Source organism: Mus pahari, chromosome 16 (assembly GCF_900095145.1).
Source record: "Mus pahari chromosome 16, PAHARI_EIJ_v1.1, whole genome shotgun sequence".
Lineage (NCBI taxonomy): Eukaryota > Metazoa > Chordata > Mammalia > Rodentia > Muridae > Mus > Mus pahari.
The window spans coordinates 24,318,221-24,333,231 of NC_034605.1; the positions used below are offsets into that span (position 1 = coordinate 24,318,221).

Genomic DNA, 15,011 nt, shown 5'->3' on the forward strand with positions numbered 1-15,011 from the left:
TATTCCCTTTTCTAGTGTTCTCCCCCATGCATGGTCCCCTTATAATCTTTACAAAGCAATAGTATTCCAGTGTGTGTGTGTGTGTGTGTGTGTGTGTGTATATATATATATATATATATATATATATATATATATATATATCACATTTTCATTATCTGTTCAGCAAGTGAAGAACATCAAAGGACATTTCAGTTGTTTTCATTTCTAAGTTATCATGAATAGATCAGCAATGAACATGGCTAAGCAAGTATCTGTAGAATAGGATGTCAAACCCCTAGGAGTATGCTGAAAAGTGGTAAAGCTAGGTTATATATAGTAGGTGTTTGTTTAGCCTTTTGAAAGTTCCCAACATTGATTTCCAAAGTGGCTGGACCAGTTTGCAGTCCCATCTTTTTCTCCCTACACCTTCTCTAGTATTACTGTCTGTTGCTTGGTTGGTCTTGACTGTGGTAAGATGAACTCTCATTGTTGCTTTGTGTTGCATTTTTCTAATGGCTAAAAACAACAAACTTTTAAAAGATATGTTTTAGACATTTTCATGTCTTTTTTTTTTAAACCTTTCTGTTCAAACTCCAAGCCTATTTTTTTGAATGAGTCATTTGGGTTTGATTGATTGGTTGCTTTTTGTTTTTCTTTCTCTTTTTTTGAATTCTTTATATATTCTGAATATTGATCCTATGTCCAATGTATAGCTAGTAGTTTCTATCCAATCAGTTGATTGTTACCTTGGCTTTCTGGAAGCTTTTTAGTTTTATATGGTTTATTTACCAGTTGTTGGCATCAATTTCTGAGTAAATGGGTCTCTATTCAGAAAGTCTTTTCCTATATCTGTCTCCTTTTGGGTACTGCCTATGTTTTTCTCCTAGCAGTTTCAATGTTTTAGGTTTCATGTTTAGAATTTGATCCATTTGGAGTTAATTGTTGAACAAGATGATAAATATTCTTTCTTTCATTCATTTCATTCTGGCACATGTGAACATACAGTTTTCCTGGCACCATTTGCTGAAGATGCTGTTTTTCTCCAGTTGTAATTTTGACATCTTGGTGAAATATTAAGTACTTGTAGTTATGGGTACTTGTGTTTGTGTCTTTGGTTTTGACCTACTGGTCTGTGTGCTTGCTTTGGTGCCAGTACTGTCATACACACACACACACACACACACACACACACACACACACACACACACACATATTGGCTCTGTAATAGATCTTGAGATGTAGCATGGTTTCTCCTTTCTCATCACTATTATATCTATCTAGGGTCTTTTGTGGTTTTATATAATTTTAGTATAATTTTTCTCTTTCTGTAAAGAATGAAATTGGCATTTTGAACGACATTACAATGAATTAATAAATGACCTTTGGTAGAATGATCATTTTCATAATATTAATTCTACCAATCTATGAGGATGGGATATCTTTCCATTTGCTAGTGTCTTTCTCTATCTCTTTCTTCAGAGAATTGAAGTTGTTATTGTAGAGGTCTTTTGCCTCTTTCATTACGTTCATTCTTAGATATATTATTTTCTTTGAGGTGATTAAGAGTGAGTCTATGTTCTCCTTCTCTGAATGTTTGTTGTTGGAATAGAAATGCTGTTGATTTGTGCAAGGTGATTCTGTGACCTGTTGTGTTAAAGAAATAGTGTATTATTGTATAGAAGCTTTCTGGTAGAATTTTGGTGATCTCTTAGGAATAAATATGTCATATGCAAATAGGGATAGTTTGACTTCTCTTATTTGTATTCCTTGGATTTTCTTCACTCATTCTTTTCTTTCAGCTAGAGATTCAAGCACAATATTGAAAGGGACTGGAATAATGGGCAGTCCTATCTCTTTTCTAATTTCAGTGGGATTGCTTCAAGTTTTCACCATTAAAGATAAAGCTGGATGTAGGTTTCTCATATATATCTCATTATGCTGATGTTTATTCCCTCCAATTCTACTCTTCCTAGATTTCCTTTATCATGAAAGCATGCTGAATTTTGTCAAAGGCCTTTTCTATAGCTACTTCAATAATGATGTGAGTGTTGTCTTTCTATTCATCTTGCGATTTATTACCTTTATTGACTTTAGTATGTTGAACCATCCCCACAACTCCAGGATAAAGCCATCTTGGTTGTAATGGATAAATTTTTTGATGTATGTTTGTATTCAATTTGCAAGTTTCTATTGAGCATTGTTGAATAATTCAAGAAGTATTGTCTGTAGGTCTTCCTGAATGCTACTTTCCATGCATCCTGAGAACCCAAACATCATTCATATTTACTTTCCCGAGTTATTTGAGAGTTACTAAGTACTGTAATCCAATGAGCTTAATTTTTATAATGCTTGGGGAAAAAAGGATGATTGTATGCAAGGATGTTAAATACAAATTTATGAAAATGGAAATGCATTTTAACAGTAATGGAATATTTATGAGTTAAATTATCATTCATTAGTTTATATATAGTCTTGTTTCAAAGAAGATTTTAGGAAGTCTATAAAAATACAGGCAACATAACATGAAATTACATTCAAATTAAATTAAAATCTTGGCAAAATAAAATAGAAAATCAAAGATAGTGCAAAAGGGAGCCAAGAAAATTGCTTAAAAGTTCTATAATTATAACCCAATACTGGTGTCAAATTTGTCTCCAAGCTATGTGTCCATTAATATTAGATTCAGCTCTAAGTGGAAGAGATTTAATGTATGGCTTGAATAAAATAAAAATTGAATTTGCTTTTCTTGAACAAAAAAGCTCAGAGACATGCAATTTAGGACTAGTATTGAAGTTCTATTCTACCCAGTCTCCTCAGGGATGCAGGGTCCTCCAGCTTATGCCTTTCTAAGGTGGATCTTTGACTACACTGTCCATAAACAGTAGTGTTCTTATTCTGGGCAGAGAATACAGGGGGGGAATTAAGAAAGAAAGAATAGGTGTCGCCTTCAGAGTGTTCCCTAATAAAGATTACTAGAAATGCCATTTCACACTTCTAGTTCAACCGCATTATCCAGAGATTAATCAGACAGTCTAGGCACAGGGAAACAGGAAATGGAGTTATTGTTCTATGAGGACACAAGTGCTTCTTCAAGCTCTGTAACACACGCGTGTACAGAAAACAGCAGAACCCAAGGCCAGAACATCTTTCACAGTCTCACAGCAGCTAAGGAAGGAACTGCCTTCCACCTTCAAATAAGAGAACAAGTAAGAGAATGGTAAAGAGAAGTGGTTGCTTAAAAATGGTAGCAACCATTCTTGGTGGAAATATTAGAAAGATGTGACTTTGCAGGCACCTATACAAAAGCAAAACTTTGATAGCAACAGCAACCTTCCTCTATGGGCGTGCCTTGTGTCACAGTCTACCCAACAAAACATTGACAGCATAAAGAAACTGTGTCAGTAAGGCCTGGGTGTGTTGAGTTCATTTTTTTCTGTACTTCTAAAAGCATCACAGTAACATATTTCTATTAATATCGACATTGAGTTATCTGGATATTAAATATATTCTTATGTATTTGTTTCAGAATTGAAGAAAAATCTATTTACCGTCGTTTGAGAAAGAGAAACCATTGCAATCACAGAGACTATCAGAGTATCTCAAAAAATGGTGCGTAGCCTGTCACTTATTCTTTCACCTGCAGGAATTGACTTTATTTGGGAATTACTGCAAAAATTAGCATTATACAGCCAGAACACAGTGAAGTCTCCCTTCCAACAGCACTACCCATTCTGAGCACAGTCTTCTAGCCTTCCAGACATTTATACACAGAAAAAGAGAAGGGTATGCAGACAAGAGAATATGGGGGCCAGATCAGTCACCCAACAGTGTAAAAGATTCTTGTAGTTCTCAGACAAATGCAGAGATTCACAACTCAAGAAGCATGGCCTAAATGAGCCTTGGCTAAACAAGGGCAAACTAAGGTCACTGCAAAAGCTCTACTCTGCCCAGTAGAGCTTTCTCCCACATTTCTTCAGAGGTCAGAGTTTTAAACTTTACTCATGTGAGTCTGCCCACTATACTGTTTTAAGAGACTCATAAGACCCCTGCTTAATAAACCACAGCCTGGCTAATATCCATGAGTTGCCGTTTCTCACTGACTAAAGATGTGCAGAAATTGTCCAAGAAGTATGGGGTTTAACTAAATGTGTTACCTAAAAAATACTGTATTTGTTAGAATAAGTACTCTACATGGAATGAATGTCCTACTCTTCTAAGAATGACAAAGGTGGCTTAACTGTTTAATAGTTGCTGGCATTTATTGAACTCCAAGTGTTGAGAAACATATTTCACTTTAAGTATGTATCTTTATGTATATTTTCATTAATCCTATATACAATAAACACTTTTAGCAAGTATTATTGTATTTTCTCAGAGCTAAGATATCATTGACTGCAGTCACTCTGGAAGTGTTAGGGTAGAAATGGGAAAGAAAACTTCTAATATACACATTGACTATAACAATCAACTCAATTACCCAATATGTTAAAACATTTTTCTCAGAATGAGAAAAATATGAGGTTACCCACAGTGCTGCAACTTAGAAAAAGGAGACTTGGACAGGTCAACAGCCTTGTCTCATGTCACAGAGATAGAAAGTTACATGACAAAACTTCTGCCTACCCTGTGTAACTCTACTCAGACACCAATGAAGGTCAGGCCTCCTTCCTGCCTTCGACCTTCAGTGGTCTATGGAGAAAGGTTAGCCTTGCTCTATGTGTGAACACAACTAGTAGAGAGTGAACAATGCACAAGGGACGTCCTTGTGAACCCCCACAGATATAAACTCCTTACTTCACTTCTCTGCTGTTGTGAGAGACTCAAAGAGTCCCCAATGCAATAGAGACTTGCTTTCAATATAGACTGGAAAAAAACCAGAAGCTCATTTTGTATGCAGCTCTAGGACATTAGGACTAATAGTCTATTTTTTTTAAACAGGAAAGATAAAATATAGACTAAGAAAAATTAGACCATAAATTGGATATTATAGTTAAATGTTGACCATATTTTTAAAAGGAAATGGGGAAGAGCTCCATCTAAGAAGAAGATTAGTAGGGCAAACCTGAGGATCATTGAGATATTTTGTTTGGTTGCTTTCTTTCTTCCCTCCAACTCTACTTTTCTGAAATGTTTCATATTATACTGGCTGGTTTTGTGTCAACTTGACACAGGCTGGAGTTATCACAGAGAAAAGAGCTTCAGGTAGTGAAATGCCTCTACGAGATTCAGCTGTAAGGTATTTTCTCAATTAGTGATCAAGGGGGGAGGNCTGAGCAAGCCAGGGGAAGCAAGCCAGTAAAGAACATCCCTCCATGGCCTCTGCATCAGCTCCTGCTTCCTGACCTGCTTGAGTTCCAGTCCTGATTTCCTTGATGATGAACAGCAGTATGGAAGTGTAAGCTGAATAAACCCTTTGCTCCCCAACTTGCTTCTTGGTCATTATGTTTTGCCCAGGAATAGAAACCCTGACTAAGACACACATATATATAAATTGAGTCTAGAAAGAGTCATGGGATAAATGTATGCAATTAAGGCAGGGTGATGAGTAGTCTGACCCCTCAGACATGCATGCTCTAGTTGTTTTCCTTGTGTGTGACTTCAGAGTCAACATTTCCATCTCAAGACTCAAATGTGTCAATATCGCTTTCCCACCCAAAATCTGGCCATCTTTTGACAAACTCAGGATGACCAGAGTGAGATGCTCCTAGGAGTACCTGCAACAACCAAGGCTAGTTCTTGTGTATTCTGCTGTCTTAACTATGCACATTCCTTTAAAATCCAGGCGCTCCACAACAAAAGGCAAAGGGAGGTAGGAAGCAACACTCATCACAAAGGAGTGTACAGTGAGTCCAGGGCAAAGTCCCAGCTTTTGTCTGTGCAGTGAGTGGAAGCTGGAGAGGAGGGGCGATTTCTCTTTCTTCAACTTGCATTCCTCAGAATTATACAAATGTTCACCTTGTCTCGAATTACTGCTTCTCTGAATACAAGTCTCATCAGATCTTCTAAGAATGGAGTTCTAAGAGGATATTTTTAGTTTCCCATAGTTACCCGTTATCTAATGTCCTGCTTTTATTCTCCAGCTCCTCTTCCTATTTTCTGCTGCTTTTCCTTGCTGTGCATTTTCTTTTGATATTATGCAGCGTGTAACCTGACTGCCCACACCAAGTTATTTCAATTACTCCCCAAGGTTTTTATTAGATATCAGAAAAGTCAGCTCTCCACATTCTGCATATTTATGGCTGCTTTTACTTTTCAGAACAAGCAAGAAAGAGAAAAAGGGGAAGAAATAGTTGAATAGAATATTAAAGAGTTTCTTTTAAATTGTGTGGTACAAATTAAAGAAACAGCTCCTATTTTCATCTTGACTGTTATATAAAAGATTTTTTACGTGTCTGCAGATATGCGCAGAGCCTTTTAGAATGTGAAGTGTGGGAGTCCCTATGATTCTAGGAATAATGCTTTGATGTCAGGCTTAGGAAAGAGCAACCCCACCCTACCTTCTCCATAATCAGCAATGGAGGTACTCTGCAGTGGTCCCTTCAGCTCTAACCTGCAGAAACAGACAGGGCAAGAGGTGACCAGTATGCTGCCTGGTCATGTATTTTGGCTAGTCTCTCACCTTACGTCTCAGAGAAGGGAGTGAGATCCAGAAAACAGAGGCTTCCCCCACTGGTTAACTTACAAAATCTTTCCTTGAAGAATAAAAGTAGAACTGGCTTTAGGATTGGACCTGGGATGTGATACCAGAATCTTGACTTGGGTGGCCGGGATGACAAGCCTGCTTGGGTGGGTCATCCCATTCTTCTTTGGAGAGGCACAGAATCCAAAGTCAGTGTAGTAATGAGTGAGGACAGCCCCCTTGGCCACTGCAGTTCTAGCTTCCTGCCATATTATTATTGTACAAGCATTATAAAGCCTGGGGCCTGTTTGACCCAGATAGGCCACCATACATAAAAGAGATATCAGCAGAATACTTGAGGGCCACAGGTCTTGGTGTGGAGAGATGGGCAGCAGGAGGATCAGGAGACACAGCTTCTTCAACATCCATTTTCAAACATCCATCATCGGAGCACCATAGAAACAATGGCTGTTGGTAAACACTGAAATGGATGATCACAGCCAGCTACTGGATGGAACACAGGGTCCCCAATGCAGGAACTAGAGAAAGTACCCAAGTACCTGAAGNGGGCTGCAACCCTGTAGGTGGAACAACAACNGGAACTAACTAGTACCCCCTGGGTTTGTGTTTCTAGCTGCATTTGTAGCAGAAGATGACCTAATNGGCCANCAGTGGGAATAGAGGCTCCTTGGTCTTCCAAACTCCATATGACCTAGCACAAGGCAAGGCCTGGGCCAAGTAGTGGGAGTGGGTGGGTAGGGGAACAGAGGTGGGGGGAGGGGTATGGGAATCTTTCGGGATAGCATTTGAAATGTAAATAAAGAAAATAATAATAATAAAAAAAATAAAAAAATAAAAAAAAAAAGAAACAATGGCTGTACCATAGTCCCATCTGTACTATGATGTATCCAGTAGTTTTAAATCAGTCACATTTCAATGTCCTAAAACATAGCAAGTAAATATAAAAGAGATTCGTCAATGGTATGAGCCAGGACTCTCAAAGATGGAGCAGCAGTGCATGGGCTAGGTTTCCTGGTCCTTGCAGACACTGGCAGGCAGGAAGGAAACAGTGATGCATGGGGCAGCAGAGGGATCTGGAGGCAGAAGTGCCTCCCCCTGGGAAGAGACCAGGAAGGGAGAGGAATGAGAAATGACAGGAACTAAAGATGGCAAGTCTATGATTGAGAGCAAGAGCTAAGGTAGGGAACAGAGAGATGAACCAGACGAGGAAAAGAGTCTTTAGGACAGGAAGTCCTTGGGCTACATCCTGCCAGGACTGGGAAGCAAGAGAGTCATTTCTCAACACTTCACTGGCACTGGAGGCAGACTGGAGGGGTGAGCGATGAATTCCAGAGGATGGTAGGACTGCTGAGGGGAGGGGCTGGATAACAGCCTTGGCTTCTTGAGCTCAGGACCATGCTGAGGGTTGAAGCTTGATAAATTGTAGAACTGCGCTTGAGATGTCACCCTGACCCCAAGAAAGAGCTCATCCCTTAGAAAATAGACCATTGGGGAGGTAGTTAGCACCCATCTTTGGAGGCTATCTTAGAAGCGGTGGTGCCAGAGCTACCTGTCTTACCCACGCTACAGTGCTCCACTCTTCACATCTGAGTGTTCACTAGTCCTCAGGATTCATGCTTACAGAGGGCACAGAAGCTAGCAGGTTCAGCCCTCTGCGTTCTTGACTTATTCCATGCCCTCCACCACACCCAGGAAAGCCAAACATGTCACACAAGTTCTTTGTCAAGGCTGAAGTTGAGCTTTCTTGGGCTTAAGGAGGGTCACTTTCTTTAAGTCTAGTTCGAAGCTGGACAAGAATCAGAAGGCATGTGAGGTCAGTAGCCATTTGTTTAATGCCCACCTTAGTTAGCATTGGTAAGTAGGGACTTGCCCAACTAACACTATTTTTCTTTAACCTAAAAGCTCTCAAGTTATTTTTCAACCTTTGAAGAGAATTAAAGCATGGACAGTGGTCCTTTACAAATAGAATACAGTCATTTCCTTCCTTTAATATCAAAGGCAGGGACTACTCTAAGATACCACCTCACATCTGCTGGGATGTCCATTGTATATATAAAAAAAAATTCTAATGACAAGGATTGCCTAGGACATGGAAAAATCAGAGTCATGTAAAGAGGAATGTAAAGTCATCTATCCATTATAGAAGGTAGCAGGATAATTTCTCTAAATATGAAAACTTGAATTACTGTATGATTAACCAATCCCACTTACGAATATTTATTTATCCAAGGTATTAAGGACAGGTTCTCAAAGAGATACTGGCATTCCCTTGTCCATTACATCATCATTCATAACAACCAAGATGTAGAACCAGGCTAAATGTCCACCAACATGAAAATGGATGGATAAAATATATGTAAATGCAATGCAATACTATTCAGCCTTTTGAGAAGAAGGGAATCCTGCCTTACCCAATGATAAATGAACCTTGAAGCCCCTGCTTCTATGAAGCATCTCAAGTACACAAATTCACAGAAGCAAAGGATGATTTGGTGATTACCAAGGACTAGGGGAAGTGATATAAATCATATTTTTAAGTAAATAAAAATCTATTAAGTCTTCTTCTGAAATAAATAAGACTCCTGTGCTTTTAAAAACAACGAAACCCTGCTCCTGAGCCTCAATGGCCTACTACTCCAGCTCACAGTCCAAGGGGGAAACACTGTCAGGTTTACAGGATGCACCTGGGCGCTCCTTCTGGATGCCAAATGAGATTTTATAAGCTTGGGATACTCTGCACTTTCTCCTTTTGTTTTTACAAGTCCAGCAAAACTTTCATATACTCACCTGGATTAGGAGGTTTGTGCTCTCAGAAATGCGAAAATATTGAAGACATGTTTTCCCATGGGATTAAGCTTCCCACCGCAGAGGGAGAAGGATTCTCTCCCTGTGTGCCCATTACAGAGAAAGTGGAGAGCGGGGGTCCCTGTGAAGAGCCCAGAGTAGTTCCTGGAGACTGGAAACTGCCCAACTTCAAGTTTGCCTCTTCACCTGTCTACCACACCCACCCCGCTCCTTGCTGCAAAGCCATATTGATAGTCAAAATATGTCTAGTGGCCTCTTGTGACCTCTGGACCTGAGACTTACTTTGACCTTTCTGACATATGTTTTCATACCATTAACATTCCTTTCTATAAACCTATATAGAAATACTACATGAACTACCTTATAATTTACTAAAGAAAAAAATTATTAGGTAAAAATAAGTATATCAAAACATTTTTAGTTAATCTTTTGATTCTATACTTTGAAAACCATAACTTCAAAAGCCACACACACTGTATTTGCAAACTTTATTTTAAGACATTTAGAACCACTCTCTCCACGGAAACATATATCTACTCTTGGGTGTGCACTTCTGTCTTTTTTGTTGTTGTTGTTGTTGCTTGTTTTGGGGTTTTTGGTTTTTGGTTTTGTTTTTTGAGACAGGGTTTCTCTGTATAGCCCTGGCTGTCCTGGAACTCACTCTGTAGACCAGGCTGGCCTCGAACTCAGAAATTCACCTGTCTCTGCCTCCCAAGTGCTTGGATTAAAGCTGTGTGCCACCACTGCCCGGCTGTCCTTTAAAAAAAAAAAAAAATTTTACTACTGACTGACTTATCCTGAAATTCTTTTCCGTAAAATTAGTCTACATCTTGGCTACTGAACAGCTAACAACAGTTAGTTATGTTTCCTGCTGCCAATGACATACCACCAGCAGACAAGGTAGCAATCAGCAAAGCTTATAGGACCACATCTGTAAACCACAATACAGGACACTAAGCCATCCCCTCTCTCATGAATTCCTACCTTGCACATACATCACCACACCCAACTACTGATTGTCTATCTTATTTCTCACTGATACTTAAAACTCAAGGGGGGAAAGTACCAGCTCGAAAGACATGTACTCTCTTCTCAGTGAATCCACAAAACAACTCTATTTTGCAGACGAGGAAACTGGGGCTCAGAAAGTTATATAACATTTCCATGACCCATTACCTCATCAGTGATAGACTTAATCATATCTGTCTCCTACTGAAGGTCACAATCTCAAAAGCCATGCCACACTTCCCCCTTTCTAGATTCTGACCTGAAAAAGCGCCATCTTTCTGTCTTGGATTGTCTTGGCAATCCAGGGGGAACTGTCAGAATTAGATACCTGAACTCAACACTGTTGGCCAGTTCTCTTTGTCTCCCTGAGAAGGAATAAAAGCAAAAAAGAAAAGGATAAAGAGACAAACTATAATTGAACTATAAAAAGTATATTATTGCAGGCTAAGCTGAATTCATTTACACACGTAAGGACTCCTTATTTTTAGACCTCCCATGATCTCTATTCTGGAACAAAATAAGTTTTGTACCTTAAGCTAACTGAGCTTCTGGTATTGTATTTTTGCCAAAATAATTGCATAACCTGAGTTTAGTCATGAGGAACATTAAGACAAACCCAAACTGAAAGCCACTTAAGAATTGGCCAGTAGCATCAAAATATGTCAAGGTCATAAGGACAGGGACTAAGCAATCTTTCCAGATTAAGGCAGACTAAAGAGGCCTGAGATCCAAGTAGAGTGAATTAGACCTAGGCAAAAAAGTGGTCATCAGTGACACTTAACTTAGGTATGCAAATTAGACAACAGTACTGTACCCATGTTAATTTTGTAGTTTTGATCATTGTAATTATTGCAGAGTATCTATTTATAAAAATTTAGGTAAAAGATGTGCATATATCTTTGTCCTATTTTTATAGAACTTTAGCAATCATTTCAAAATGAAAATGTTTAAAATACTTTCAAAAGTCACAAGAACAGCACTGGAGGGAATTTCTAAGGTCACCTGTGTCACACTGAAATAGGGCCCCAGGAATCATGTGGGGAGCACCACTATTGGATTGAGTATTTGATCATAACCCAAAACCTTGAAAGGAGATGGAAAAGATTATTTATAGCAGAACATCTAGGACATTTCTGTTTGGGGAGCCTGAAATAATGTGGTCAAAGCACTAGAGAGAATCTTTAGTATCCAAGTGTTAAATACTCAGAGTGAAAACAAAATGATATAAAAGCACTCAGTGACTACAGCTCAAAATTGTTTTCTTCTAAGAATCCAATATATCTCGAATATACAGTATTTAATAATAATAGGATCTTTTAAGAGAAAAAATTCAATATGACATATATATCACATAGAAGAAAAATTACTCTCTCATATGTATTAGCTTTTCACCATGTTTAATTCTTGCAAGAGTTTGGAATTCAACAAATCCTAAAACAATGGAGAACTATTTCTTTAGATTTAATCCTATATCCTTGTGATGGTTAGTATTAATTGCCAGCTTGACAAAGTCTAAAATCACCTGGGAGACGGGCCTCTTTTCATGTTCAGGGTTGGGGTGTTGATTACATTAATTGAGGTGGGAAGATCCATCCACTATGGGTAACATCATTCCCTAAGCAGGGATCCTGGATCATACAGAAGTAGAGAAAGAGAGCTGAGCTCTAGCATGCATGAATTTATTTTTTCTCTGCTTTAGACGATTGATATAGTGTAACCAGATACCTCAAGCTCCTGCTGTCTTAACTTACCTAACATGATGAGCTATGTTTTGAATTGTAAACTAAAATAAACTCTTCTCCCCAAAGTTGCTTTTTCCAAGTATTGTATCATCTCAACAAAAAGAAATCAAGACAAACTGGTCCAGGAAGGAGCAAGTCTCATGACAGTAACCATGTGAAAAATTCAGGTCCTGCTGTTTGTCGAAATTTCACCAAGCAAGCATCAGCACACCTGCATTGCAAATTTTTAACTTCAAATAAATGCACTTATCAGTGTGGTGAAGGTCTAGGTCATCTCTTTTCAATAATCTGTTTTGTTTAGAGCATCAGATAAAAGACATCAAACAGAAAGCTATCTGCTATGTCTATTGACATCTTAAATACTCTCGAGATTTATATAAGCCTGTATGTGCCTTGCCTTTGTTCTTTACTTTGTTCCTGTTCAGTGTTCCAGTGGGTTCTAGAAATAGGAAGATGAGCAAGGTAAAGGCCCCACTTCCTTGGAGATCGTAACAAAACCGAAAGAGAGACAAACAAGAAAATAATCACAGTTCTGTTGGAATGACACCAGGACACGAGTAAGTTGCACCTTCTGTAGGCGGGAGATGCCTAATTCTAGAGGAGTCAATTGCACAGCAAAGTTAAAGTTTGAGCAGTATCTAAAAGGTGTAAGGAGATAGTAAGTGTGGTGGGTAGAGCCTGAGAGCAAAACAGGTTTGGAGAGATGCCAAGTTCTCCCTCTCTCAACACAGGGGAAGAGTGCTTGCAAAGCACTGTCACTGGAAGGTAGAAGACAGCCACAGTGGGAAGCATGGTCTACCCTATTCAAATAATTTTAGGGAATTTATCTTGTTTGTAACTGGAACATTTGTAATGTGAAACACCCTCAGTAGTAGAAACACTGTCAGGAACTGTCACAACATACGATTGCTAAATGCTTGGGATCTGGGACTCAAGATCAGTATCTTAGTCTGAATGATGCTGTTTATTGCAAACAAACATTTTTAGAAGAGAAAAATGTAAAATTATCATTTTTTCAACAAATTATTCTTCTGAAAATTCTTGATGAATTATAAAGCTATGAGAAAAATCTACATCATTTAAAATCTAGTTTATATGGAAAAAGGAAGTTGGCAGCTGATATGCAGGCATGGTCTACTAGACTAGCCATGTAATGAACTGGAGAAAACAGGATAGTGCTGTCAGAAGGAGTGGGTGGTGCCTGAATATCTCTAGCTTTAAAGGCAAAGAAAAATAGGGAACCTCTTCAAAGAGGAGGGAAAGGCCAGAGTCCATTCCTGGGTGAGTGGATGGTTTGAGGAGCTCCCACTCATGATGAGAAAGAGCCACAGCGGCAGATGGCAGGAGTGATGGCTTAAGACAAGCTCACAAAAGCAGGACTGTGCTTTTAATAATAGATGTTCTAAAGAGCAGAAAGGGGCCAAGCAGTTGTTTCTGTAGGTAAGAGTGTTTACTCTACAAGCACGAGTGCCTGTGTTCAAATCCTGAGCACCTATTTAAAAAGCTAGACATGATTGCTTGTGCTTGTAGCATTCAGGGGCAAGGGAGAGACAGGTAGATCTCAAGAGCTTCTTGGCCAGGCAGACTAGTCAAAATGGCCAACTTCTGGTTTAGTGACACACCCTTTCTCATGACAATTAGGCAGAGAATAGTACAGGGAAACCTCTAGTGTACTAGTCTGGTCTCCACATTTACAGGCCGACACACGTATCTGCACACTCACCTATGGGCAGTACACACAAAAGAGCAAAAAATAAAAAAAGAGGGTGGATCCAGACAAAAGGTGGCAGAAGCCTCACTGGCGGGAGACATCTAGAAAACCCTAGAAATCTAGAAATAAAGATCATTTTTTTTAATCCTAAATTTTTAGAGAAATAGTGTCCTAACATTCTGTCATACTGGAATGGCCATTATTAAAAGACCTTTGCTTCATGAGTGGCTTGGTGGCCCAAGACCCCCTGGGAGCCACATGCTTGACAAACTCATAGCAAGTGTCACAGCAGTCTATGCTGAACCATTTTCATCAGAATTTCTCTAGGTTCTACAGGCTGTAACCAGCCATGTGAGGGGGACTGGCACTGATGAGACGGTTGTCTTAACTCTGTCTCCAATGAAAAGCTCAGTGGCATCCCTGACCCCTGGAGAACCACCAAGACCTTCAGAGTACTAGCAAAATTTTAGCTTGGCATAGTGACATGCACCTATAATCCCAGAACCATGTTGTCAGAAAGAAGAGAAATAAAAATCATTTTTTTAATCTTAACTTTTTAGAGAAGTAGTGTCCTCTGTTATGATACACAAAGAAAAATCTGGGGTCTTAAAGTTATTCTGAATAATTAGATACAGCTTCATCCTGTGCAGGAGAGGACTCAGATAGGTGGAAGACACACGTGACCCACAGCTGTGTTTTGTTCTGTACGTGCTGTAGCTTTCTCTGCAATACAAATATTTAACCTGTTACAGATATAAAAACTCATATGTATACATGTGCATACATATTTATACATATATTGAATACATAATATGTGTGCAAAAATGGGCAAAAGTCATAAAATTTTTCTAGAAATAGCAATCCAAATGTTTTCACATACATGAAAAAATGTATATCCTCACATGAAATCAGAAAATACTGTGTTCATGTGACACTTTGCTTATTTTATAAGGATTTATTGATTTTTATTTTATGTGTCTGACTATACTTGTCTCCACATGTGTCTGAGCACCATTAAAAGCGAGATGAGTCTGTTGTTATGTCTCCCTTTTCATTTCTGATTTTGTTAATTAGGATGCTGTCTCTGTGCCCTCTAGTGAGTCTGGCCAAGGGCTTATCTATCTTG

General features: G+C 38.9%; 1 protein-coding gene across 1 annotated transcript in view; it reads left to right on the forward strand.

Moving 5' to 3' along the window:
* Aoah (acyloxyacyl hydrolase) overlaps positions 1 to 15,011 on the forward strand; it is a 196,458-nt gene that overhangs the window by 153,956 nt on the left and 27,491 nt on the right. Inside the window, exon 13 of the mRNA XM_021215760.2 lies at positions 3,506 to 3,588. Coding sequence (XP_021071419.1) covers positions 3,506 to 3,588 — 83 coding nt within the window. The remainder of the gene's footprint in view (positions 1 to 3,505; positions 3,589 to 15,011) is intronic.